We start from the raw sequence: 27,698 nt of genomic DNA, 5'->3' as shown, positions 1-27,698 counted from the left end.
TGTAGTCAGTCTGTTAACCTCCTGTTCTTCCTCCAGTCCCTGTAGTCAGTCTGTTAACCTCCTGTCCCTCCTCCAGTCCCTGTAGTCAGTCTGTTAACCTCCTGTTCTTCCTCCAGTCCCTGTAGTCAGTCTGTTAACCTCCTGTTCTTCCTCCAGTCCCTGTAGTCAGTCTGTTAACCTCCTGTCCTTCCTCCAGTCCCTGTAGTCAATCTGTTAACCTCCCGTCCCTCCTCCAGTCCCTGTAGTCAGTCTGTTAACCTCCCGTCCTTCCTCCAGTCCCTGTAGTCAGTCTGTTAATCTCCCGTCCTTCCTCCAGTCCCTGTAGTCAGTCTGTTAATCTTCCGTCCTTCCTCCAGTCCCTGATCCCAGTCTGTTAACCTCCCGTCCTTCCTCCAGTCCCTGTAGTCAGTCTGTTAACCTCCTGTCCCTCCTCCAGTCCCTGTAGTCAGTCTGTTAACCTCCTGTCCCTCCTCCAGTCCCTGTAGTCAGTCTGTTAACCTCCTGTCCCTCCTCCAGTCCCTGTAGTCAGTCTGTTAACCTCCTGTTCTTCCTCCAGTCCCTGTAGTCAGTCTGTTAACCTCCCGTCCTTCCTCCAGGACCCTGATCCCAGTCTGTTAACCTCCCGTCCTTCCTCCAGGACCCTGATCCCAGTCTGTTAACCTCCAGTCCCTGTAGTCAGTCTGTTAACCTCCTGTCCTTCCTCCAGTCCCTGTAGTCAGTCTGTTAACCTCCCGTCCTTCCTCCAGTCCCTGTAGTCAATCTGTTAACCTCCCGTCCTTCCTCCAGCCCCTGTAGTCAGTCTGTTAACCTCCTGTCCTTCCTCCAGTCCCTGTAGTCAGTCTGTTAACCTCCCGTCCTTCCTCCAGTCCCTGTAGTCAGTCTGTTAACCTCCCGTCCTTCCTCCAGTCCCTGTAGTCAGTCTGTTAACCTCCCGTCCTTCCTCCAGTCCCTGTAGTCAGTCTGTTAACCTCCCGTCCTTCCTCCAGTCCCTTTAGTCAGTCTGTTAACCTCCCGTCCTTCCTCCAGTCCCTGTAGTCAGTCTGTTAACCTCCCGTCCTTCCTCCAGTCCCTGTAGTCAATCTGTTAACCTCCTGTCCTTCCTCCAGTCCTTGTAGTCAGTCTGTTAACCTCCTGTCCTTCCTCCAGTCCCTGTAGTCAGTCTGTTAACCTCCTGTCCTTCCTCCAGTCAATCTGTTAACCTCCCGTCCTTCCTCCAGTCCCTGTAGTCAGTCTGTTAACCTCCCGTCCTTCCTCCAGTCCCTGTAGTCAGTCTGTTAACCTCCCGTCCTTCCTCCAGTCCCTGTAGTCAGTCTGTTAACCTCCCGTCCTTCCTCCAGTCCCTGTAGTCAGTCTGTTAACCTCCTGTCCTTCCTCCAGTCAATCTGTTAACCTCCCGTCCTTCCTCCAGTCCCTGTAGTCAGTCTGTTAACCTCCCGTCCTTCCTCCAGTCCCTGTAGTCAGTCTGTTAACCTCCTGTCCTTCCTCCAGTCAATCTGTTAACCTCCCGTCCTTCCTCCAGTCCCTGTAGTCAGTCTGTTAACCTCCCGTCCTTCCTCCAGTCCCTGTAGTCAGTCTGTTAACCTCCCGTCCTTCCTCCAGTCCCTGTAGTCAGTCTGTTAACCTCCTGTCCTTCCTCCAGTCAATCTGTTAACCTCCCGTCCTTCCTCCAGTCCCTGTAGTCAGTCTGTTAACCTCCCGTCCTTCCTCCAGTCCCTGTAGTCAGTCTGTTACCCTCCCGTCCTTCCTCCAGTCCCTGTAGTCAGTCTGTTAACCTCCCGTCCTTCCTCCAGTCCCTGTAGTCAGTCTGTTAACCTCCCGTCCTTCCTCCAGTCCCTGTAGTCAGTCTGTTAACCTCCCGTCCTTCCTCCAGTCCCTGTAGTCAGTCTGTTAACCTCCTGTTCTTCCTCCAGTCCCTGTAGTCAGTCTGTTAACCTCCTGTCCTTCCTCCAGTCCCTGTAGTCAATCTGTTAACCTCCCGTCCCTCCTCCAGTCCCTGTAGTCAGTCTGTTAACCTCCCGTCCTTCCTCCAGTCCCTGTAGTCAGTCTGTTAATCTCCCGTCCTTCCTCCAGTCCCTGTAGTCAGTCTGTTAATCTCCCGTCCTTCCTCCAGTCCCTGATCCCAGTCTGTTAACCTCCCGTCCTTCCTCCAGTCCCTGTAGTCAGTCTGTTAACCTCCTGTCCCTCCTCCAGTCCCTGTAGTCAGTCTGTTAACCTCCTGTCCCTCCTCCAGTCCCTGTAGTCAGTCTGTTAACCTCCTGTCCCTCCTCCAGTCCCTGTAGTCAGTCTGTTAACCTCCTGTTCTTCCTCCAGTCCCTGTAGTCAGTCTGTTAACCTCCCGTCCTTCCTCCAGGACCCTGATCCCAGTCTGTTAACCTCCCGTCCTTCCTCCAGGACCCTGATCCCAGTCTGTTAACCTCCAGTCCCTGTAGTCAGTCTGTTAACCTCCTGTCCTTCCTCCAGTCCCTGTAGTCAGTCTGTTAACCTCCTGTCCTTCCTCCAGTCCCTGTAGTCAGTCTGTTAACCTCCCGTCCTTCCTCCAGGACCCTGATCCCAGTCTGTTAACCTACTGTCCTTCCTCCAGGACCCTGATCCCAGTCTGTTAACCTCCTGTCCAGCCTCCAGTCCCTGTAGTCAGTCTGTTAACCTCCTGTCCTTCCTCCAGTCCCTGTAGTCAGTCTGTTAACCTCCTGTCCCTCCTCCAGTCCCTGTAGTCAGTCTGTTAACCTCCTGTCCCTCCTCCAGTCCCTGTAGTCAGTCTGTTAACCTCCTGTCCCTCCTCCAGTCCCTGTAGTCAGTCTGTTAACCTCCTGTCCCTCCTCCAGTCCCTGTAGTCAGTCTGTTAACCTCCTGTTCTTCCTCCAGTCCCTGTAGTCAGTCTGTTAACCTCCTGTCCTTCCTCCAGTCAGTCTGTTAACCTCCTGTCCCTCCTCCAGTCCCTGTAGTCAGTCTGTTAACCTCCTGTCCCTCCTCCAGTCCCTGTAGTCAGTCTGTTAACCTCCTGTTCTTCCTCCAGTCCCTGTAGTCAGTCTGTTAACCTCCCGTCCTTCCTCCAGTCCCTGTAGTCAGTCTGTTAACCTCCCGTCCTTCCTCCAGTCCCTGTAGTCAGTCTGTTAACCTCCTGTTCCTCCTCCAGTCCCTGTAGTCAGTCTGTTAACCTCCTGTTCTTCCTCCAGTCCCTGTAGTCAGTCTGTTAACCTCCTGTTCTTCCTCCAGTCCCTGTAGTCAGTCTGTTAACCTCCTGTCCCTCCTCCAGTCCCTGTAGTCAGTCTGTTAACCTCCTGTCCCTCCTCCAGTCCCTGTAGTCAGTCTGTTAACCTCCTGTTCTTCCTCCAGTCCCTGTAGTCAGTCTGTTAACCTCCTGTTCTTCCTCCAGTCCCTGTAGTCAGTCTGTTAACCTCCTGTCCTTCCTCCAGTCCCTGTAGTCAATCTGTTAACCTCCCGTCCCTCCTCCAGTCCCTGTAGTCAGTCTGTTAACCTCCCGTCCTTCCTCCAGTCCCTGTAGTCAGTCTGTTAATCTCCCGTCCTTCCTCCAGTCCCTGTAGTCAGTCTGTTAATCTCCCGTCCTTCCTCCAGTCCCTGATCCCAGTCTGTTAACCTCCCGTCCTTCCTCCAGTCCCTGTAGTCAGTCTGTTAACCTCCTGTCCCTCCTCCAGTCCCTGTAGTCAGTCTGTTAACCTCCTGTCCCTCCTCCAGTCCCTGTAGTCAGTCTGTTAACCTCCTGTCCCTCCTCCAGTCCCTGTAGTCAGTCTGTTAACCTCCTGTTCTTCCTCCAGTCCCTGTAGTCAGTCTGTTAACCTCCCGTCCTTCCTCCAGGACCCTGATCCCAGTCTGTTAACCTCCCGTCCTTCCTCCAGGACCCTGATCCCAGTCTGTTAACCTCCAGTCCCTGTAGTCAGTCTGTTAACCTCCTGTCCTTCCTCCAGTCCCTGTAGTCAGTCTGTTAACCTCCTGTCCTTCCTCCAGTCCCTGTAGTCAATCTGTTAACCTCCCGTCCTTCCTCCAGTCCCTGTAGTCAATCTGTTAACCTCCTGTCCTTCCTCCAGTCCCTGTAGTCGGTCTGTTAACCTCCTGTCCTTCCTCCAGTCCCTGTAGTCAATCTGTTAACCTCCCGTCCTTCCTCCAGTCCCTGTAGTCAATCTGTTAACCTCCTGTCCTTCCTCCAGTCCCTGTAGTCAGTCTGTTAACCTCCCGTCCTTCCTCCAGTCCCTGTAGTCAATCTGTTAACCTCCCGTCCTTCCTCCAGCCCCTGTAGTCAGTCTGTTAACCTCCTGTCCTTCCTCCAGTCCCTGTAGTCAGTCTGTTAACCTCCCGTCCTTCCTCCAGTCCCTGTAGTCAGTCTGTTAACCTCCCGTCCTTCCTCCAGTCCCTGTAGTCAGTCTGTTAACCTCCCGTCCTTCCTCCAGTCCCTGTAGTCAGTCTGTTAACCTCCCGTCCTTCCTCCAGTCCCTGTAGTCAGTCTGTTAACCTCCCGTCCTTCCTCCAGTCCCTGTAGTCAGTCTGTTAACCTCCCGTCCTTCCTCCAGTCCCTGTAGTCAGTCTGTTAACCTCCTGTCCTTCCTCCAGTCAATCTGTTAACCTCCCGTCCTTCCTCCAGTCCCTGTAGTCAGTCTGTTAACCTCCCGTCCTTCCTCCAGTCCCTGTAGTCAGTCTGTTAACCTCCCGTCCTTCCTCCAGTCCCTGTAGTCAGTCTGTTAACCTCCCGTCCTTCCTCCAGTCCCTGTAGTCAGTCTGTTAACCTCCCGTCCTTCCTCCAGTCCCTGTAGTCAGTCTGTTAACCTCCTGTCCTTCCTCCAGTCAATCTGTTAACCTCCCGTCCTTCCTCCAGTCCCTGTAGTCAGTCTGTTAACCTCCCGTCCTTCCTCCAGTCCCTGTAGTCAGTCTGTTAACCTCCCGTCCTTCCTCCAGTCCCTGTAGTCAGTCTGTTAACCTCCTGTCCTTCCTCCAGTCCCTGTAGTCAGTCTGTTAACCTCCTGTCCTTCCTCCAGTCAATCTGTTAACCTCCCGTCCTTCCTCCAGTCCCTGTAGTCAGTCTGTTAACCTCCCGTCCTTCCTCCAGTCCCTGTAGTCAGTCTGTTAACCTCCCGTCCTTCCTCCAGTCCCTGTAGTCAGTCTGTTAACCTCCCGTCCTTCCTCCAGTCCCTGTAGTCAGTCTGTTAACCTCCCGTCCTTCCTCCAGTCCCTGTAGTCAGTCTGTTAACCTCCCGTCCTTCCTCCAGTCCCTGATCCCAGTCTGTTAACCTCCCGTCCTTCCTCCAGTCCCTGATCCCAGTCTGTTAACCTCCCGTCCTTCCTCCAGTCCCTGTAGTCAGTCTGTTAACCTCCCGTCCTTCCTCCAGTCCCTGATCCCAGTCTGTTAACCTCCCGTCCTTCCTCCAGTCCCTGATCCCAGTCTGTTAACCTCCCGTCCTTCCTCCAGTCCCTGATCCCAGTCTGTTAACCTCCTGTCCTTCCTCCAGTCCCTGTAGTCAATCTGTTAACCTCCTGTCCTTCCTCCAGTCCCTGTAGTCAGTCTGTTAACCTCCCGTCCTTCCTCCAGTCCCTGTAGTCAATCTGTTAACCTCCCGTCCTTCCTCCAGTCCCTGTAGTCAGTCTGTTAATCTCCCGTCCTTCCTCCAGTCCCTGTAGTCAGTCTGTTAACCTCCCGTCCTTCCTCCAGTCCCTGTAGTCAATCTGTTAACCTCCCGTCCTTCCTCCAGTCCCTGTAGTCAGTCTGTTAACCTCCCGTCCTTCCTCCAGTCCCTGTAGTCAGTCTGTTAACCTCCTGTCCTTCCTCCAGTCCCTGTAGTCAGTCTGTTAACCTCCTGTCCTTCCTCCAGTCAATCTGTTAACCTCCCGTCCTTCCTCCAGTCCCTGTAGTCAGTCTGTTAACCTCCCGTCCTTCCTCCAGTCCCTGTAGTCAGTCTGTTAACCTCCCGTCCTTCCTCCAGTCCCTGTAGTCAGTCTGTTAACCTCCCGTCCTTCCTCCAGTCCCTGTAGTCAGTCTGTTAACCTCCCGTCCTTCCTCCAGTCCCTGTAGTCAGTCTGTTAACCTCCTGTCCTTCCTCCAGTCAATCTGTTAACCTCCCGTCCTTCCTCCAGTCCCTGTAGTCAGTCTGTTAACCTCCCGTCCTTCCTCCAGTCCCTGTAGTCAGTCTGTTAACCTCCCGTCCTTCCTCCAGTCCCTGTAGTCAGTCTGTTAACCTCCCGTTCTTCCTCCAGTCCCTGTAGTCAATCTGTTAACCTCCCGTCCTTCCTCCAGTCCCTGTAGTCAATCTGTTAACCTCCCGTCCTTCCTCCAGTCCCTGTAGTCAATCTGTTAACCTCCTGTCCTTCCTCCAGTCCTTGTAGTCAGTCTGTTAACCTCCTGTCCTTCCTCCAGTCCCTGTAGTCAGTCTGTTAACCTCCTGTCCTTCCTCCAGTCAATCTGTTAACCTCCCGTCCTTCCTCCAGTCCCTGTAGTCAGTCTGTTAACCTCCCGTCCTTCCTCCAGTCCCTGTAGTCAGTCTGTTAACCTCCCGTCCTTCCTCCAGTCCCTGTAGTCAGTCTGTTAACCTCCCGTCCTTCCTCCAGTCCCTGTAGTCAGTCTGTTAACCTCCTGTCCTTCCTCCAGTCAATCTGTTAACCTCCCGTCCTTCCTCCAGTCCCTGTAGTCAGTCTGTTAACCTCCCGTCCTTCCTCCAGTCCCTGTAGTCAGTCTGTTACCCTCCCGTCCTTCCTCCAGTCCCTGTAGTCAGTCTGTTAACCTCCCGTCCTTCCTCCAGTCCCTGTAGTCAGTCTGTTAACCTCCTGTCCTTCCTCCAGTCCCTGTAGTCAGTCTGTTAACCTCCCGTCCCTCCTCCAGTCCCTGTAGTCAGTCTGTTAACCTCCAGTCCCTGTAGTCAGTCTGTTAACCTCCCGTCCTTCCTCCAGTCCCTGTAGTCAGTCTGTTAACCTCCCGTCCTTCCTCCAGTCCCTGTAGTCAGTCTGTTAACCTCCCGTCCTTCCTCCAGTCCCTGTAGTCAGTCTGTTAACCTCCCGTCCTTCCTCCAGTCCCTGTAGTCAGTCTGTTAACCTCCTGTCCTTCCTCCAGTCCCTGTAGTCAGTCTGTTAACCTCCCGTCCTTCCTCCAGTCCCTGTAGTCAGTCTGTTAACCTCCCGTCCCTCCTCCAGGACCCTGATCCCAGTCCTGCATCAGAAGGCCAAGCGTGGAACCCCCCACCAGGCTAAACAGGCTGTCCACTGTATCCATGCTATCTTCTGTAACAAGGAGGTCCAGCTGGCGCAGATCTTTGAGGTAACACACACACACACACACACACACGCACACACACACACAGAGTATGGCTGTGTTGTTAGGTGATACTACAGTGCCAATAGAAAGTCTTGTATTTCTTCATATTGCGTTACTAAATACTCTGTGGGTGGAAAAATACACCACTGATATACCTCGATTATTAGATAGGTGTTCACCCTCCCTGAGTCAATACCTGTTAGAAACACCTTTTGGCAGCGATTACAGCTGGGAGTCTTCCTGGGTACGTCTCTAAGAGTCATTACAGCTGGGAGTCTTCCTGGGTAAGTCTCTAAGAGTGATTACAGCTGGGAGTCTTCCTGGGTAAGTCTCTAAGAGTCATTACAGCTGGGAGTCTTCTTGGGTAAGTCTCTAGGAGTCATTACAGCTGGGAGTCTTCCTGGGTAAGTCTCTAAGAGTCATTACAGCTGGGAGTCTTCCTGGGTAAGTCTCTAAGAGTCAATACAGCTGGGAGTCTTCCTGGGTAAGTCTCTAAGAGTCATTACAGCTGGGAGTCTTCCTGGGTAAGTCTCTAAGAGTCATTACAGCTGGGAGTCTTCCTGGGTAAGTCTCTAAGAGTCATTACAGCTGGGAGTCTTCCTGGGTAAGTCTCTAGGAGTCATTACAGCTGGGAGTCTTCCTGGGTAAGTCTCTAAGAGTCATTACAGCTGGGAGTCTTCTTGGGTAAGTCTCTAAGAGTCATTACAGCTGGGAGTCTTCCTGGGTAAGTCTCTAAGAGTCATTACAGCTGGGAGTCTTCCTGGGTAAGTCTCTAAGAGTCATTACAGCTGGGAGTCTTCTTGGGTAAGTCTCTAAGAGTCATTACAGCTGGGAGTCTTCCTGGGTAAGTCTCTAAGAGTCATTACAGCTGGGAGTCTTCCTGGGTAAGTCTCTAAGAGTCATTACAGCTGGGAGTCTTCCTGGGTAAGTCTCTAAGAGTCATTACAGCTGGGAGTCTTCCTGGGTAAGTCTCTAAGAGTCATTACAGCTGGGAGTCTTCTTGGGTAAGTCTCTAGGAGTCATTACAGCTGGGAGTCTTCTTGGGTAAGTCTCTAAGAGTCATTACAGCTGGGAGGCTTCCTGGGTAAGTCTCTAAGAGTCATTACAGCTGGGAGGCTTATTGGGTAAGTCTCTAAGAGTCATTACAGCTGAGTCTTCCTGGGTAAGTCTCTAAGAGTCATTACAGATGGGAGTCTTCCTGGGTAAGTATCTAAGAGTCATTACAGCTGGGAGTCTTCCTGGGTAAGTCTCCAAGAGTCATTACAGCTGGGAGTCTTCCTGGGTAAGTCTCTAAGAGTCATTACAGCTGGGAGTCTTCCTGGGTAAGTCTCTAGGAGTCATTACAGCTGGGAGTCTTCTTGGGTAAGTCTCTAAGAGTGATTACAGCTGGGAGTCTTCCTGGGTAAGTCTCTAAGAGTCATTACAGCTGAGAGTCTTCTTGGGTAAGTCTCTAAGAGTCATTACAGATGGGAGTCTTCCTGGGTAAGTCTCTAAGAGTCATTACAGCTGAGAGTCTTCTTGGGTAAGTCTCTAAGAGCTTTCCACACCTGGATTGTACAGTTTTAACCCATTATTATGTTCATAATTCTTCAAGCTCTGTCAAAATGTTGGAGATCATGGCTAGACAGCCATTTTCAAGTCTTTTCATAGATTTACAAGTAGATTTAAGTCAAAACTGTAACTCGGCCACTCAGGAACATTCACTGTCTTCTTGGTTAGCTACTCCAGTGTATATTTGGCCTTGTGTTTTAGGTTATTGTCCTGCTGAAAGGTAAATTCATCTCCCAGTGTCTGTTGGAAAGCAGACTGACTCAGGTTTTCCTCTAGGATTTTGTCTGTTCTTAGCTCCATCCTGCTTCTTTTCATCCTGAAAAACTCCCCAGTTTTTGCCGATGACAAGCATACACATATCATGATGCAGCCACCGCCATGCTGGAAAATAAGGAGGCAGTTACTCAGTGATGTGTTGTGTTTGATTTGCCCCAAACCCCCTCTCTCGCCTCTCCCCTCCTCTTCCCCCAGCCTCTCCCCTCCTCTCCCCCAGCCTCTCCCCTCCTCTCCCCCAGCCTCTCTCTCGTAGTCTGAACGCTGACGTCCCAGAACAGTTGATAACCCCCTCTCTCCTCTCTCTCTCCTCCTCTCTCTCTCTCCTCTCCCCCAGCCTCTCTCTCGTAGTCTGAACGCTGACGTCCCAGAACAGTTGATAACCCCCTCTCTCCTCCTCTCTCTCTCCTCCTCTCTCTCCTCTCCCCCAGCCTCTCTCTCGTAGTCTGAACGCTGACGTCCCAGAACAGTTGATAACCCCCTCTCTCCTCTCTCTCTCCTCCTCTCTCTCTCTCCTCTCCCCCAGCCTCTCTCTCGTAGTCTGAACGCTGACGTCCCAGAACAGTTGATAACCCCCTCTCTCCTCCTCTCTCTCTCCTCCTCTCTCTCCTCTCCCCCAGCCTCTCTCTCGTAGTCTGAACGCTGACGTCCCAGAACAGTTGATAACCCCCTCTCTCTCTCCTCTCTCTCTCCTCCTCTCTCTCTCCTCTCCCCCAGCCTCTCTCGTAGTCTGAACGCTGACGTCCCAGAACAGTTGATAACCCCCTCTCTCCTCCTCTCTCTCTCCTCCTCTCTCTCTCCTCTCCCCCAGCCTCTCTCTCGTAGTCTGAATGCTGACGTCCCAGAACAGTTGATAACCCCTCTCTCCTCTCTCCTCCTCTCTCTCCTCCTCTCTCTCTCCTCTCCCCCAGCCTCTCTCTCGTAGTCTGAATGCTGACGTCCCAGAACAGTTGATAACCCCTCTTGTTAGTCTGGGTCATATCTCCCTACTGGCTCCAGATCAGTTTGCGTCCCCCATGAAGGCCATCGTGGCCAACTTCATCGTCAAGGACCTGCTCATGAATGACAGGGTGGGTGTTGGGAGCGACGACACACACACACATAAATCCATGTATCTACACACCTATGCTACCAGTCTGTAGAGACATAAATACACACAGTATTGTAAAGAATGTGTCTCCAGTCTGTAGGGAATAAGAATGGGAAGCTGTGGACATCTGATGAGGAAGTCTCTCCTGAGGTGCTGGCTAAGGTAACTGCACTATCTCTCTTCCTCTCTCTGTCCCTCGCTCTCCGCTTCTCTGTCCTTCTCTCTCCCTCGCTCTCCGCCTCTCTCTTTCTGTCCCTCACCCTCCTCTCTCTTTCTGTCCCTCGCCCTCCTTCTCTCTCTTTCTGTCCCTCGCCCTCCTTCTCTCTCTTTCTGTCCCTCGCCCTCCTTCTCTCTCTTTCTGTCCCTCGCCCTCCTTCTCTCTCTTTCTGTCCCTCGCCCTTCTCTCTCTTTCTGTCCCTCGCCCTCCTCCTCTCTCTTTCTGTCCCTCGCCCTCCTCCTCTCTCTTTCTGTCCCTCGCCCTTCTCCACTCTCTTTCTGTCCCTCGCCCTCCTTCTCTCTCTTTCTGTCCCTCGCCCTTCTCCTCTCTCTTTCTGTCCCTCGCCCTCCTTCTCTCTCTGTCACTCGCCCTCCTCCTCTCTCTTTCTGTCCCTCGCCCTTCTCCTCTCTCTTTCTGTCCCTCGCCCTTCCCCTCTCTCTTTCTGTCCCTCGCCCTCCTCCTCTCTCTTTCTGTCCCTCGCCCTCCTCCTCTGTCCGTCCCCCTCCCCCTCTTTCCAGGAGTAGAATGCTGATGCTAGTATAACGTGTGATCTCTCTCCTCGCCCTCCTCCTCCCCTCGCCCTCCTCCTCCCCTCGCCCTCCTCCTCCTCTCCGTCTCTCCTCTCCAGGTGCAGGCCATTAAGCTGTTGGTCCGCTGGCTCCTCGGTATGAAGAACAGCCAGTCTAAATCTGCCAACTCCACCCTCCGACTGCTGTCGGCCATGTTGGTCTCAGAGGGAGACCTCACAGAACAGAAGAAGATCAGGTACGTAGAGGTCAGAGTTCAGACTGCTGTCGGCCATGTTGGTCTCAGAGGGAGACCTCACAGAACAGAAGAAGATCAGGTACGTAGAGGTCAGAGTTCAGACTGCTGTCGGCCATGCTGGTCTCAGAGGGAGACCTCACAGAACAGAAGAAGATCAGGTGTTGAAGGTTAGGGATTAGAGGTCGTTAGTTAGCGGTCAGGCTAACTGCATTTTGGGGGATATGTTACAAAATACTCCTTCATGCTCATTACTCACATCTTCCTCCTCTTCCTCCCCTTCCTCCTCTTCCTCCCACTCCTCCTCCTCCTCCTCTTCCTCCCACTCCTCCTCTTCCTCCCCTTCCTCCTCTTCCTCATCTTCCTCCCACTTCTCCTCTTCCTCATCTTCCTCCCCTTCCTCATCTTCCTCATCTTCCTCCCCTTCCTCATCTTCCTCCTCATCTTCCTCCCACTCCTCCTCTTCCTCCCACTCCTCCCCTTCCTCCTCTTCCTCCCACTCCTCCTCTTCCTCCCACTCCTCCTCTTCCTCCCACTCCTCCTCTTCCTCCCCTTCCTCCTCTTCCTCCCACTCCTCCTGCAGTAAGTCAGACATGTCTCGTCTGCGTCTGGCAGCAGGAGGAGCCATCATGAAGCTGGCCCAGGAACCGGTTTACCATGACATCATCACACCAGAACAGTTCCAGCTCTGTGGGCTGGTTATCAACGTAAGAACCGTTTCTATAACAACGTAAAGACTTTAGGAACCGTTTCTATAACAACGTAAAGACTTTAGGAACCGTTTCTATAACAACGTAAAGACTTTAGGAACCGTTTCTATAACAACGTAAAGACTTTAGGAACCGTTTCTATAACAACGTAAAGACTTTAGGAACCGTTTCTATAACAACGTAAAGACTTTATCAACGTAAGAACCGTTTCTATAACAACGTAAAGACTTTAGGAGACGTTTCTGTCAGGGTGGGACTTTAGGAAACGTTTCTTTCGCTGTGGGACTTTAGGAAACGTTTCTGTCGGGGTGGGACTTTAGGAAACGTTTCTGTCAGGGTGGGACTTTAGGAAACGTTTCTGTCACGGTGGGACTTTAGGAAACGTTTCTGTCGCTGTGGGACTTTAGGAGACGTTTCTGTCGCTGTGGGACTTTAGGAAACGTTTCTGTCAGGGTGGGACTTTAGGAAACGTTTCTGTCACGGTGGGACTTTAGGAAACGTTTCTGTCGCTGTGGGACTTTAGAAAACGTTTCTGTCAGGGTGGGACTTTAGGAAACGTTTCTGTCAGGGTGGGACTTTAGGAAACGTTTCTGTTTTCTGTCGTTGTTGTTGTTGATCTGTTCTGTTGTTGTTGTTGTTGATCTGTCGTTGTTGTTGTTGATCTGTCGTTGTTGTTGTTGATCTGTCGTTGTTGTTGTTGATCTGTCGTTGTTGTTGTTGATCTGTTCTGTCGTTGTTGACCTGTTCTGTGGTCTCCTGCAGGATGAGTGTTACCAGGTGCGTCAGATCTTTGCCCAGAAGTTACACCTGGCTCTGGTTAAGCTCCTCCTCCCGTTAGAGTACCTGGCCGTCTTCTCGCTGTGCGCCAAAGACCCGGTCAAGGAGAGGAGGGCCCACGCCAGACAGTGTCTGCTCAAGAACATCAGCATCAGGCGGGAGTTCATCAACAACAACCCCCTGGCCCACGGTTAGTGAACCGGACCGTAACGGCCCACGGTTAGTGAACCGGACCGTAACATAACCCCCTGGCCCACGGTTAGTGAACCGGACCGTAACATAACCCCCTGGCCCACGGTTAGTGAACCGGACCGTAACATAACAACCCCCTGGCCCACGGTTAGTGAACCGGACCGTAACAACCCCCTGACCCACGGTTAGTGAACCGGACCGTAACAACCCCCTGACCCACGGTTAGTGAACCGGACCGTAACATAACAACCCCCTGGCCCACGGTTAGTGAACCGGACCGTAACATAACAACCCCCTGGCCCACGGTTAGTGAACCGGACCGTAACAACTCCCTGGCCCACGGTTAGTGAATCGGACCGTAACATAACAACCCCCTGGCCCACGGTTAGTGAACCGGACCGTAACAACCCCCTGGCCCACGGTTAGTGAACCGGACCGTAACACAACCCCCTGGCCCACGGTTAGTGAACCGGACCGTAACATAACAACCCCCTGGCCCACGGTTAGTGAACCGGACCGTAACAACCCCCTGGCCCACGGTTAGTGAACCGGACCGTAACAACTCCCTGGCCCACGGTTAGTGAACCGGACCGTAACATAACAACCCCCTGACCCACGGTTAGTGAACCGGACCGTAACATAACCCCCTTGCCCACGGTTAGTGAACCGGACCGTAACATAACAACCCCCTGACCCACGGTTAGTGAACCGGACCGTAACAACCCCCTGACCCACGGTTAGTGAACCGGACCGTAGCATAACCCCCTGGGCCACGGTTAGTGAACCGGACCGTAACATAACCCCCTGGCCCACGGTTAGTGAACCGGACCGTAACAACCCCCTGACCCACGGTTAGTGAACCGGACCGTAACATAACAACCCCCTGACCCACGGTTAGTGAACCGGACCGTAACACAACAACCCCCTGACCCACGGTTAGTGAACCGGACCGTAACATTACAACCCCCTGGCCCACGGTTAGTGAACCGGACCGTAACATTACAACCCCCTGGCCCACGGTTAGTGAACCGGACCGTAACATAACAACCCCCTGACCCACGGTTAGTGAACCGGACCGTAACATAACAACCCCCTGACCCACGGTTAGTGAACCGGACCGTAACATAACAACCCCCTGACCCACGGTTAGTGAACCGGACCGTAACAACCCCCTGACCCACGGTTAGTGAACCGGACCGTAACAACCCCCTGACCCACGGTTAGTGAACCGGACTGTAACATACGACTCAACCACACTGTTAATATATCTCCCCTCACCCCTCTCCTCCTCTCCTCCCTCCTCCCCCCTCTCCCCTCCACCCTCCGTCTCTCCTCCACCCTCTCCCCTCCTCTCCTCCCCCCTCTCCCCTTCACCCTCCGTCTCTCCTCTCCCCTCCTCCTCCTCCTCCTCCTCCTCTCCTCCCTCCTCCCCCCTCTCCCCTTCACCCTCCGTCTCTCCTCCACCCTCTCCCCTCCTCTCCTCCCTCCTCCCCCCTCTCCCCTTCACCCTCCGTCTCTCCTCCACCCTCTCCCCTCACCCCTCTCCTCCTCCTCCTCTCCTCCCTCCTCCCCCCTCTCCCCTCCACCCTCCGTCTCTCCTCCACCCTCTCCCCTCCTCTCCTCCTCCTCCTCCTCCTCTCCTCCCTCCTCTCCCCTTCACCCTCCGTCTCTCCTCCACCCTCTCCCCTCCTCTCCTCCTCCTCCTCCTCCTCTCCTCCCTCCTCTCCCCTTCACCCTCCGTCTCTCCTCCACCTCCTCTCCTCCCTCCTCCCCCTTCTCCCCTTCACCCTCCGTCTCTCCTCCACCCTCTCCCCTCCTCTCCTCCTCCTCCTCTCCTGTCCCCTCTCCCCTTCACCCTCCGTCTCTCCTCCACCCTCTCTCCTCCTCCTCCTCTCCTCCCTCCTCCCCCTTCTCCCCTTCACCCTCCGTCTCTCCTCCACCCTCTCCCCTCCTCTCCTCCTCCTCCTCTCCTCCCCCCTCTCCCCTTCACCCTCCGTCTCTCCTCCACCCTCTCCCCTCCTCTCCTCCTCCTCCTCTCCTCCCTCCTCCCCCCTCTCCCCTTCACCCTCCGTCTCTCCTCCACCCTCCCCCCTCCTCTCCTCCCTCCTCCCCCCTCTCCCCTTCACCCTCCGTCTCTCCTCCACCCTCTCCCCTCCTCTCCTCCCTCCTCCCCCCTCTCCCCTTCACCCTCCGTCTCTCCTCCACCCTCTCCCCTCCTTGTCCCCTCCTCTCCCCCTTCCCCCTCTCCCTCTATAGATAAGATGGTGTCTCTCCTACCAGAGTACGTGGTTCCTTATATGATCCACCTGTTGGCTCATGACCCAGACTTCACCAAGCCACAGGACTTTGAACAGCTCCGAGACCTCAAGGAGTGAGTACACACACACACACACACACACACACACACACACACACACACACACACACACACACACACACACACACTGTCACACACACACACTGTCACATACACACACACACACATACACACTGTCACACACACACATACACACTGTAACACACACAGACACACGCACACACACATGAACGAACATAACCTCTCCTCTTCATCTCTCCTAAATCAGACAGTACATGGCCTCTCCTCTTCATCTCTCCTAAATCAGACAGTACATAACCTCTCCTCTTCATCTCTCCTAAACCAGACAGTACATGGCCTCTCCTCTTCATCTCTCCTAAATCAGACAGTACATGGCCTCTCCTCTTCATCTCTCCTAAATCAGACAGTACATGGCCTCTCCTCTTCATCTCTCCTAAATCAGACAGTACATGGCCTCTCCTCTCCATCTCTCCTAAATCAGACAGTACATGGCCTCTCCTCTTCATCTCTCCTAAATCAGACAGTACATGGCCCCTCCTCTTCATCTCTCCTAAATCAGACAGTACATGGCCTCTCCTCTTCATCTCTCCTAAACCAGACAGTACATGGCCTCTCCTCTTCATCTCTCCTAAACCAGACAGTACATGGCCTCTCCTCTTCATCTCTCCTAAATCAGACAGTACATAGCCTCTCCTCTTCATCTCTCCTAAACCAGACAGTACATAGCCTCTCCTCTTCATCTCTCCTAAATCAGACAGTACATAACCTCTCCTCTTCATCTCTCCTAAATCAGACCTACACATACGAACACACAGTTTGAGTATTCCTGATTGTGTGTGTGTGTGTGTGTGTGTGTGTGTGTGTGTGTGTGTGTGTGTGTGTGTGTGTGTGTGTGTGTAGGTGTCTGTGGTTCATGCTGGAGGTGTTGATGGTGCAGAATGAGAACAACAGTCACGCCTTCCTGAGGAAGATGGTGGAGAACATCAAACAGACCAAGGACGCACAGTGTCCTGACGACCCCAAGGCTAACGAGGTACACACACAGTGTCCTGACGACCCCAAGGCTAACGAGGTACACACACACACACAGTGTCCTGACGACCCCAAGGCTAACGAGGTACACACACACACAGTGTCCTGACGACCCCAAGGCTAACGAGGTACACACACACACACAGTGTCCTGACGACCCCAAGGCTAACGAGGTACACACACACACAGTGTCCTGACGACCCCAAGGCTAACGAGGTACACACACACACACAGTGTCCTGACGACCCCAAGGCTAACGAGGTACACACAGTGTCCTGACGACCCCAAGGCTAACGAGGTACACACAGTGTCCTGACGACCTTAAGGCTAACGAGGTACGCACAGTGTCCTGACGACCCTAAGGCTAACGAGGTACACACAGTGTCCTGACGACCCCAAGGCTAACGAGGTACACACACACACACAGTGTCCTAACGACCCTAAGGCTAACGAGGTACACACACACACACAGTGTCCTGACGACCCCAAGGCTAACGAGGTACACACACACACACAGTGTCCTGACGACCCCAAGGCTAACGAGGTACACACAGTGTCCTGACGACCCCAAGGCTAACGAGGTACACACACACACACAGTGTCCTGACGACCCCAAGGCTAACGAGGTACACACACACACACAGTGTCCTGACGACCCCAAGGCTAACGAGGTACACACACACACACAGTGTCCTGACGACCCCAAGGCTAACGAGGTACACACAGTGTCCTGACGACCCCAAGGCTAACGAGGTACACACAGTGTCCTGACGACCTTAAGGCTAACGAGGTACGCACAGTGTCCTGACGACCCTAAGGCTAACGAGGTACACACAGTGTCCTGACGACCCCAAGGCTAACGAGGTACACACACACACACAGTGTCCTAACGACCCTAAGGCTAACGAGGTACACACAGTGTCCTAACGACCCTAAGGCTAACGAGGTACACACAGTGTCCTGACGACCCTAAGGCTAACGAGGTACACAGTGTCCTGACGACCCTAAGGCTAACGAGGTACACACAGTGTCCTGACGACCCTAAGGCTAACGAGGTACACACAGTGTCCTGACGACCCCAAGGCTAACGAGGTACACACAGTGTCCTGACGATCCTAAGGCTAACGAGGTACACACAGTGTCCTGACGACCCTGAGGCTAACGAGGTACGCACAGTGTCCTGACGACCCTAAGGCTAACGAGGTACACACAGTGTCCTGACGACCCCAAGGCTAACGAGGTACACACAGTGTCCTGACGATCCTAAGGCTAACGAGGTACACACAGTGTCCTGACGATCCTAAGGCTAACGAGGTACACACAGTGTCCTGACGACCCTGAGGCTAACGAGGTACGCACAGTGTTAAAGGCCCATTCTGCCAGTATGTTAACCATCGTGACTAAAGGCCCATTCAGCCAGTATGTTAACCATCGTGACTAAAGGCCCATTCAGCCAGTATGTTAACCATCGTGACTAAAGGCCCCATTCTGCCAGTATGTTAACCATCGTGACTAAAGGCCCCATTCAGCCAGTATGTTAACCATCGTGACTAAAGGCCCCATTCAGCCAGTATGTTAACCATCGTGACTAAAGGCCCCATTCAGCCAGTATGTTAACCATCGTGACTAAAGGTCCATTCAGCCAGTATGTTAACCATCGTGACTAAAGGCCCATTCAGCCAGTATGTTAACCATCGTGACTAAAGGCCCCATTCAGCCAGTATGTTAAAGGCCCATTCAGCCAGTATGTTAACCATCGTGACTAAAGGGCCCATTCAGCCAGTATGTTAAAGGCCCCATTCAGCCAGTATGTTAACCATCGTGACTAAAGGGCCCATTCAGCCAGTATGTTAACCATCGTGACTAAAGGCCCCATTCAGCCAGTATGTTAACCATCGTGACTAAAGGTCCATTCAGCCAGTATGTTAACCATCGTGACTAAAGGCCCATTCAGCCAGTATGTTAACCATCGTGACTAAAGGCCCCATTCAGCCAGTATGTTAAAGGCCCATTCAGCCAGTATGTTAACCATCGTGACTAAAGGGCCCATTCAGCCAGTATGTTAAAGGCCCATTCAGCCAGTATGTTAAAGGCCCATTCTGCCAGTATGTTAACCATCGTGACTAAAGGCCCCATTCTGCCAGTATGTTAACCATCGTGACTAAAGGCCCCATTCAGCCAGTATGTTAAAGGCCCATTCTGCCAGTATGTTAAAGGCCCATTCTGCCGTTATGTTAACCATCGTGACTAAAGGCCCATTCAGCCAGTATGTTAACCATCGTGACTAAAGGCCCCATTCAGCCAGTATGTTAACCATCGTGACTAAAGGCCCATTCTGCCAGTATGTTAAAGGCCCATTCTGCCAGTATGTTAAAGGCCCATTCTGCCAGTATGTTAAAGCCCCATTCAGCCAGTATGTTAACCATCGTGACTAAAGGTCCATTCAGCCAGTATGTTAACCATCGTGACTAAAGGCCCCATTCAGCCAGTATGTTAAAGGTCCATTCAGCCAGTATGTTAACCATCGTGACTAAAGGCCCATTCTGCCAGTCTGTTAAAGGTCCATTCAGCCAGTATGTTAAAGGCCCCATTCAGCCAGTATGTTAACCATCGTGACTAAAGGCCCATTCAGCCAGTATGTTAACCATCGTGACTAAAGGTCCATTCAGCCAGTATGTTAACCATCGTGACTAAAGGTCCATTCAGCCAGTATGTTAACCATCGTGACTAAAGGTCCATTCAGCCAGTATGTTAACCATCGTGACTAAAGGCCCCATTCAGCCAGTATGTTAACCATCGTGACTAAAGGCCCCATTCTGCCAGTATGTTAACCATCGTGACTAAAGTCCCATTCTGCCAGTATGTTAACCATCGTGACTAAAGGTCCATTCAGCCAGTATGTTAACCATCGTGACTAAAGGCCCATTCAGCCAGTATGTTAACCATCGTGACTAAAGGCCCATTCAGCCAGTATGTTAACCATCGTGACTAAAGGCCCATTCTGCCAGTATGTTAACCATCGTGACTAAAGGCCCATTCTGCCAGTATGTTAACCATCGTGACTAAAGGCCCCATTCAGCCAGTATGTTAACCATCGTGACTAAAGGCCCATTCTGCCAGTATGTTAACCATCGTGACTAAAGGTCCATTCAGCCAGTATGTTAACCATCGTGACTAAAGGCCCCATTCAGACAGTATGTTAACCATCGTGACTAAAGGCCCATTCTGCCAGTATGTTAAAGGCCCATTCAGCCAGTATGTTAACCATCGTGACTAAAGGCCCCATTCAGCCAGTATGTTAACCATCGTGACTAAAGGCCCATTCTGCCAGTATGTTAAAGGCCCATTCAGCCAGTATGTTAACCATCGTGACTAAAGACCCCATTCAGCCAGTATGTTAACCATCGTGACTAAAGGCCCATTCTGCCAGTATGTTAACCATCGTGACTAAAGGCCCCATTCAGCCAGTATGTTAACCATCGTGACTAAAGGCCCCATTCTGCCAGTATGTTAAAGGCCCATTCTGCCAGTATGTTAAAGGCCCATTCAGCCAGTATGTTAAAGGCCCATTCAGCCAGTATGTTAAAGGCCCATTCAGCCAGTATGTTAACCATCGTGACTAAAGGCCCATTCAGCCAGTATGTTAACCATCGTGACTAAAGGTCCATTCAGCCAGTATGTTAACCATCGTGACTAAAGGCCCATTCTGCCAGTATGTTAAAGGACCATTCAGCCAGTATGTTAACCATCGTGACTAAAGGCCCCATTCAGCCAGTATGTTAACCATCGTGACTAAAGGCCCATTCTGCCAGTATGTTAACCATCGTGACTAAAGGTCCATTCAGCCAGTATGTTAACCATCGTGACTAAAGGCCCCATTCAGACAGTATGTTAACCATCGTGACTAAAGGCCCATTCTGCCAGTATGTTAAAGGCCCATTCAGCCAGTATGTTAACCATCGTGACTAAAGGCCCCATTCAGCCAGTATGTTAACCATCGTGACTAAAGGCCCATTCTGCCAGTATGTTAAAGGCCCATTCAGCCAGTATGTTAACCATCGTGACTAAAGACCCCATTCAGCCAGTATGTTAACCATCGTGACTAAAGGCCCATTCTGCCAGTATGTTAACCATCGTGACTAAAGGCCCCATTCAGCCAGTATGTTAACCATCGTGACTAAAGGCCCCATTCTGCCAGTATGTTAAAGGCCCATTCTGCCAGTATGTTAAAGGCCCATTCAGCCAGTATGTTAAAGGCCCATTCAGCCAGTATGTTAAAGGCCCATTCAGCCAGTATGTTAACCATCGTGACTAAAGGCCCATTCAGCCAGTATGTTAACCATCGTGACTAAAGGTCCATTCAGCCAGTATGTTAACCATCGTGACTAAAGGCCCATTCTGCCAGTATGTTAAAGGACCATTCAGCCAGTATGTTAACCATCGTGACTAAAGGCCCCATTCAGCCAGTATGTTAACCATCGTGACTAAAGGCCCCATTCAGCCAGTATGTTAACCATCGTGACTAAAGGCCCATTCTGCCAGTATGTTAACCATCGTGACTAAAGGCCCCATTCTGCCAGTATGTTAACCATCGTGACTAAAGGCCCATTCTGCCAGTATGTTAACCATCGTGACTAAAGGCCCCATTCTGCCAGTATGTTAACCATCGTGACTAAAGGCCCATTCAGCCAGTATGTTAACCATCGTGACTAAAGGTCCATTCAGCCAGTATGTTAACCATCGTGACTAAAGGCCCATTCTGCCAGTATGTTAAAGGACCATTCAGCCAGTATGTTAACCATCGTGACTAAAGGCCCCATTCAGCCAGTATGTTAACCATCGTGACTAAAGGCCCCATTCAGCCAGTATGTTAACCATCGTGACTAAAGGCCCCATTCAGCCAGTATGTTAACCATCGTGACTAAAGGCCCATTCTGCCAGTATGTTAACCATCGTGACTAAAGGCCCCATTCTGCCAGTATGTTAACCATCGTGACTAAAGGCCCCATTCAGCCAGTATGTTAAAGGCCCCATTCAGCCAGTATGTTAAAGGCCCATTCAGCCAGTATGTTAACCATCATGACTAAAGGCCCATTCAGCCAGTATGTTAAAGGCCCATTCAGCCAGTATGTTAAAGGCCCATTCAGCCAGTATGTTAACCATCGTGACTAAAGGTCCATTCAGCCAGTATGTTAAAGGCCCATTCAGCCAGTATGTTAACCATCGTGACTAAAGGCCCATTCAGCCAGTATGTTAACCATCGTGACTAAAGGCCCATTCTGCCAGTATGTTAAAGGCCCATTCAGCCAGTATGTTAACCATCGTGACTAAAGGCCCATTCAGCCAGTATGTTAACCATCGTGACTAAAGGCCCCATTCAGCCAGTATGTTAAAGGCCCATTCAGCCAGTATGTTAAAGGCCCCATTCAGCCAGTATGTTAACCATCGTGACTAAAGGCCCATTCAGCCAGTATGTTAAAGGCCCCATTCAGCCAGTATGTTAAAGGTCCATTCTGCCAGTATGTTAAAGGCCCCATTCAGCCAGTATGTTAAAGGGCCATTCAGCCAGTATGTTAACCATCGTGACTAAAGGTCCATTCAGCCAGTATGTTAAAGGGCCATTCAGCCAGTATGTTAACCATCGTGACTAAAGGCCCATTCAGCCAGTATGTTAAAGGCCCATTCAGCCAGTATGTTAACCATCGTGACTAAAGGCCCATTCAGCCAGTATGTTAACCATCGTGACTAAAGGCCCCATTCAGCCAGTATGTTAACCATCGTGACTAAAGGTCCATTCAGCCAGTATGTTAAAGGCCCCATTCAGCCAGTATGTTAAAGGCCCATTCTGCCAGTATGTTAACCATCGTGACTAAAGGCCCCATTCAGCCAGTATGTTAACCATCGTGACTAAAGGCCCATTCAACCAGTATGTTAAAGGCCCATTCAGCCAGTATGTTAACCATCGTGACTAAAGTCCCATTCTGCCAGTATGTTAAAGGCCCATTCAGCCAGTATGTTAACCATCGTGACTAAAGGCCCCATTCAGCCAGTATGTTAACCATCGTGACTAAAGGCCCCATTCAGCCAGTATGTTAACCATCGTGACTAAAGGCCCATTCTGCCAGTATGTTAAAGCCCCATTCAGCCAGTATGTTAACCATCGTGACTAAAGGCCCATTCAACCAGTATGTTAAAGGCCCATTCAGCCAGTATGTTAAAGGCCCATTCAGCCAGTATGTTAAAGGCCCATTCAGCCAGTATGTTAAAGGCCCATTCAGCCAGTATGTTAAAGGCCCATTCAGCCAGTATGTTAAAGGCCCATTCAGCCAGTATGTTAAAGGCCCCATTCAGCCAGTATGTTAAAGCCCCATTCAGCCAGTATGTTAACCATCGTGACTAAAGGCCCCATTCAGCCAGTATGTTAACCATCGTGACTAAAGGCCCCATTCAGCCAGTATGTTAACCATCGTGACTAAAGGCCCATTCTGCCAGTATGTTAACCATCGTGACTAAAGGCCCATTCAGCCAGTATGTTAACCATCGTGACTAAAGGCCCCATTCAGCCAGTATGTTAACCATCGTGACTAAAGGCCCCATTCAGCCAGTATGTTAAAGGGCCATTCAGCCAGTATGTTAACCATCGTGACTAAAGGCCCATTCAGCCAGTATGTTAAAGGCCCATTCAGCCAGTATGTTAACCATCGTGACTAAAGGCCCATTCAGCCAGTATGTTAACCATCGTGACTAAAGGCCCCATTCAGCCAGTATGTTAACCATCGTGACTAAAGGTCCATTCAGCCAGTATGTTAAAGGCCCCATTCAGCCAGTATGTTAAAGGCCCATTCTGCCAGTATGTTAACCATCGTGACTAAAGGCCCCATTCAGCCAGTATGTTAACCATCGTGACTAAAGGCCCCATTCAGCCAGTATGTTAACCATCGTGACTAAAGGCCCATTCTGCCAGTATGTTAAAGCCCCATTCAGCCAGTATGTTAACCATCGTGACTAAAGGCCCCATTCAGCCAGTATGTTAACCATCGTGACTAAAGGCCCATTCAACCAGTATGTTAAAGGCCCATTCAGCCAGTATGTTAAAGGCCCATTCAGCCAGTATGTTAAAGGCCCATTCAGCCAGTATGTTAAAGGCCCATTCAGCCAGTATGTTAAAGGCCCATTCAGCCAGTATGTTAAAGGCCCCATTCAGCCAGTATGTTAACCATCGTGACTAAAGGCCCCATTCAGCCAGTATGTTAACCATCGTGACTAAAGGCCCATTCAGCCAGTATGTTAACCATCGTGACTAAAGGCCCATTCTGCCAGTATGTTAACCATCGTGACTAAAGGTCCATTCAGCCAGTATGTTAAAGCCCCATTCTGCCAGTATGTTAAAGGCCCATTCTGCCAGTATGTTAACCATCGTGACTAAAGGCCCCATTCAGCCAGTATGTTAAAGGCCCATTCTGCCAGTATGTTAAAGGCCCATTCTGCCAGTATGTTAACCATCGTGACTAAAGGCCCATTCAGCCAGTATGTTAACCATCGTGACTAAAGGCCCATTCAGCCAGTATGTTAACCATCGTGACTAAAGGTCCATTCAGCCAGTATGTTAAAGGGCCATTCAGCCAGTATGTTAAAGGGCCATTCAGCCAGTATGTTAACCATCGTGACTAAAGGCCCATTCTGCCAGTATGTTAACCATCGTGACTAAAGGCCCCATTCAGCCAGTATGTTAACCATCGTGACTAAAGGCCCATTCAGCCAGTATGTTAAAGGCCCATTCAGCCAGTATGTTAAAGCCCCATTCTGCCAGTATGTTAACCATCGTGACTAAAGGCCCATTATGCCAGTATGTTAAAGCCCCATTCAGCCAGTATGTTAAAGGCCCCATTCAGCCAGTATGTTAACCATCGTGACTAAAGGCCCATTCAGCCAGTATGTTAACCATCGTGACTAAAGGCCCATTCTGCCAGTATGTTAACCATCGTGACTAAAGGCCCATTATGCCAGTATGTTAAAGCCCCATTCAGCCAGTATGTTAAAGGCCCCATTCAGCCAGTATGTTAACCATCGTGACTAAAGGCCCATTCAGCCAGTATGTTAACCATCGTGACTAAAGGCCCATTCTGCCAGTATGTTAACCATCGTGACTAAAGGCCCATTCAGCCAGTATGTTAACCATCGTGACTAAAGGCCCCATTCTGCCAGTATGTTAACCATCGTGACTAAAGGCCCCATTCAGCCAGTATGTTAACCATCGTGACTAAAGGCCCCATTCAGCCAGTATGTTAACCATCGTGACTAAAGGCCCCATTCAGCCAGTATGTTAACCATCGTGACTAAAGGCCCCATTCAGCCAGTATGTTAACCATCGTGACTAAAGGCCCATTCAGCCAGTATGTTAACCATCGTGACTAAAGGCCCATTCTGCCAGTATGTTAACCATCGTGACTAAAGGTCCATTCAGCCAGTATGTTAAAGCCCCATTCTGCCAGTATGTTAAAGGCCCATTCTGCCAGTATGTTAACCATCGTGACTAAAGGCCCCATTCAGCCAGTATGTTAAAGGCCCATTCTGCCAGTATGTTAAAGGCCCATTCTGCCAGTATGTTAACCATCGTGACTAAAGGCCCATTCAGCCAGTATGTTAACCATCGTGACTAAAGGCCCATTCAGCCAGTATGTTAACCATCGTGACTAAAGCCCCATTCAGCCAGTATGTTAAAGGTCCATTCTGCCAGTATGTTAACCATCGTGACTAAAGGCCCCATTCAGCCAGTATGTTAACCATCGTGACTAAAGGCCCATTCTGCCAGTCTGTTAAAGGTCCATTCAGCCAGTATGTTAACCATCGTGACTAAAGGCCCATTCTTCCAGTATGTTAACCATCGTGACTAAAGGCCCATTCAGCCAGTATGTTAACCATCGTGACTAAAGGCCCCATTCAGCCAGTATGTTAACCATCGTGACTAAAGGCCCATTCAGCCAGTATGTTAAAGGCCCATTCTGCCAGTATGTTAACCATCGTGACTAAAGACCCCATTCAGCCAGTATGTTAACCATCGTGACTAAAGACCCCATTCAGCCAGTATGTTAACCATCGTGACTAAAGGCCCATTCAGCCAGTATGTTAACCATCGTGACTAAAGGCCCATTCTTCCAGTATGTTAACCATCGTGACTAAAGGCCCATTCAGCCAGTATGTTAACCATCGTGACTAAAGGTCCATTCAGCCAGTATGTTAAAGGCCCCATTCAGCCAGTATGTTAAAGGCCCATTCTGCCAGTATGTTAACCATCGTGACTAAAGGCCCCATTCAGCCAGTATGTTAACCATCGTGACTAAAGGCCCCATTCAGCCAGTATGTTAACCATCGTGACTAAAGGCCCATTCTGCCAGTATGTTAAAGCCCCATTCAGCCAGTATGTTAACCATCGTGACTAAAGGCCCCATTCAGCCAGTATGTTAACCATCGTGACTAAAGGCCCATTCAACCAGTATGTTAAAGGCCCATTCAGCCAGTATGTTAAAGGCCCATTCAGCCAGTATGTTAAAGGCCCATTCAGCCAGTATGTTAAAGGCCCATTCAGCCAGTATGTTAAAGGCCCATTCAGCCAGTATGTTAAAGGCCCCATTCAGCCAGTATGTTAACCATCGTGACTAAAGGCCCCATTCAGCCAGTATGTTAACCATCGTGACTAAAGGCCCATTCAGCCAGTATGTTAACCATCGTGACTAAAGGCCCATTCTGCCAGTATGTTAACCATCGTGACTAAAGGTCCATTCAGCCAGTATGTTAAAGCCCCATTCTGCCAGTATGTTAAAGGCCCATTCTGCCAGTATGTTAACCATCGTGACTAAAGGCCCCATTCAGCCAGTATGTTAAAGGCCCATTCTGCCAGTATGTTAAAGGCCCATTCTGCCAGTATGTTAACCATCGTGACTAAAGGCCCATTCAGCCAGTATGTTAACCATCGTGACTAAAGGCCCATTCAGCCAGTATGTTAACCATCGTGACTAAAGGTCCATTCAGCCAGTATGTTAAAGGGCCATTCAGCCAGTATGTTAAAGGGCCATTCAGCCAGTATGTTAACCATCGTGACTAAAGGCCCATTCTGCCAGTATGTTAACCATCGTGACTAAAGGCCCCATTCAGCCAGTATGTTAACCATCGTGACTAAAGGCCCATTCAGCCAGTATGTTAAAGGCCCATTCAGCCAGTATGTTAAAGCCCCATTCTGCCAGTATGTTAACCATCGTGACTAAAGGCCCATTATGCCAGTATGTTAAAGCCCCATTCAGCCAGTATGTTAAAGGCCCCATTCAGCCAGTATGTTAACCATCGTGACTAAAGGCCCATTCAGCCAGTATGTTAACCATCGTGACTAAAGGCCCATTCTGCCAGTATGTTAACCATCGTGACTAAAGGCCCATTATGCCAGTATGTTAAAGCCCCATTCAGCCAGTATGTTAAAGGCCCCATTCAGCCAGTATGTTAACCATCGTGACTAAAGGCCCATTCAGCCAGTATGTTAACCATCGTGACTAAAGGCCCATTCTGCCAGTATGTTAACCATCGTGACTAAAGGCCCATTCAGCCAGTATGTTAACCATCGTGACTAAAGGCCCATTCAGCCAGTATGTTAACCATCGTGACTAAAGGCCCATTCAGCCAGTATGTTAACCATCGTGACTAAAGGCCCCATTCTGCCAGTATGTTAACCATCGTGACTAAAGGCCCCATTCAGCCAGTATGTTAACCATCGTGACTAAAGGCCCCATTCAGCCAGTATGTTAACCATCGTGACTAAAGGCCCCATTCAGCCAGTATGTTAACCATCGTGACTAAAGGCCCCATTCAGCCAGTATGTTAACCATCGTGACTAAAGGCCCATTCAGCCAGTATGTTAACCATCGTGACTAAAGGCCCATTCTGCCAGTATGTTAACCATCGTGACTAAAGGTCCATTCAGCCAGTATGTTAAAGCCCCATTCTGCCAGTATGTTAAAGGCCCATTCTGCCAGTATGTTAACCATCGTGACTAAAGGCCCCATTCAGCCAGTATGTTAAAGGCCCATTCTGCCAGTATGTTAAAGGCCCATTCTGCCAGTATGTTAACCATCGTGACTAAAGGCCCATTCAGCCAGTATGTTAACCATCGTGACTAAAGGCCCATTCAGCCAGTATGTTAACCATCGTGACTAAAGGCCCATTCAGCCAGTATGTTAAAGGGCCATTCAGCCAGTATGTTAAAGGGCCATTCAGCCAGTATGTTAACCATCGTGACTAAAGGCCCATTCTGCCAGTATGTTAACCATCGTGACTAAAGGCCCCATTCAGCCAGTATGTTAACCATCGTGACTAAAGGCCCATTCAGCCAGTATGTTAAAGGCCCATTCAGCCAGTATGTTAAAGCCCCATTCTGCCAGTATGTTAACCATCGTGACTAAAGGCCCATTATGCCAGTATGTTAAAGCCCCATTCAGCCAGTATGTTAAAGGCCCCATTCA

The 27,698-nt window shown here is 50.7% G+C and overlaps 1 protein-coding gene across 1 annotated transcript in view; it reads left to right on the top strand.

The window, feature by feature from the left end:
- Positions 1 to 27,698, top strand: part of LOC129845319 (sister chromatid cohesion protein PDS5 homolog A) — a 128,384-nt gene that overhangs the window by 89,248 nt on the left and 11,438 nt on the right. Inside the window, exons 20-27 of the mRNA XM_055913206.1 lie at positions 7,129 to 7,252; positions 9,985 to 10,143; positions 10,257 to 10,325; positions 11,009 to 11,145; positions 11,726 to 11,849; positions 12,615 to 12,819; positions 15,078 to 15,192; positions 16,060 to 16,192. Coding sequence (XP_055769181.1) covers positions 7,129 to 7,252; positions 9,985 to 10,143; positions 10,257 to 10,325; positions 11,009 to 11,145; positions 11,726 to 11,849; positions 12,615 to 12,819; positions 15,078 to 15,192; positions 16,060 to 16,192 — 1,066 coding nt within the window. The remainder of the gene's footprint in view (positions 1 to 7,128; positions 7,253 to 9,984; positions 10,144 to 10,256; positions 10,326 to 11,008; positions 11,146 to 11,725; positions 11,850 to 12,614; positions 12,820 to 15,077; positions 15,193 to 16,059; positions 16,193 to 27,698) is intronic.

The sequence above is a fragment of the Salvelinus fontinalis genome, unplaced genomic scaffold (assembly GCF_029448725.1).
Source record: "Salvelinus fontinalis isolate EN_2023a unplaced genomic scaffold, ASM2944872v1 scaffold_0276, whole genome shotgun sequence".
Lineage (NCBI taxonomy): Eukaryota > Metazoa > Chordata > Actinopteri > Salmoniformes > Salmonidae > Salvelinus > Salvelinus fontinalis.
The sequence above is the reverse complement of the archived record's forward strand: the minus strand, read 5'-3'. Positions and strand labels throughout refer to the sequence as shown.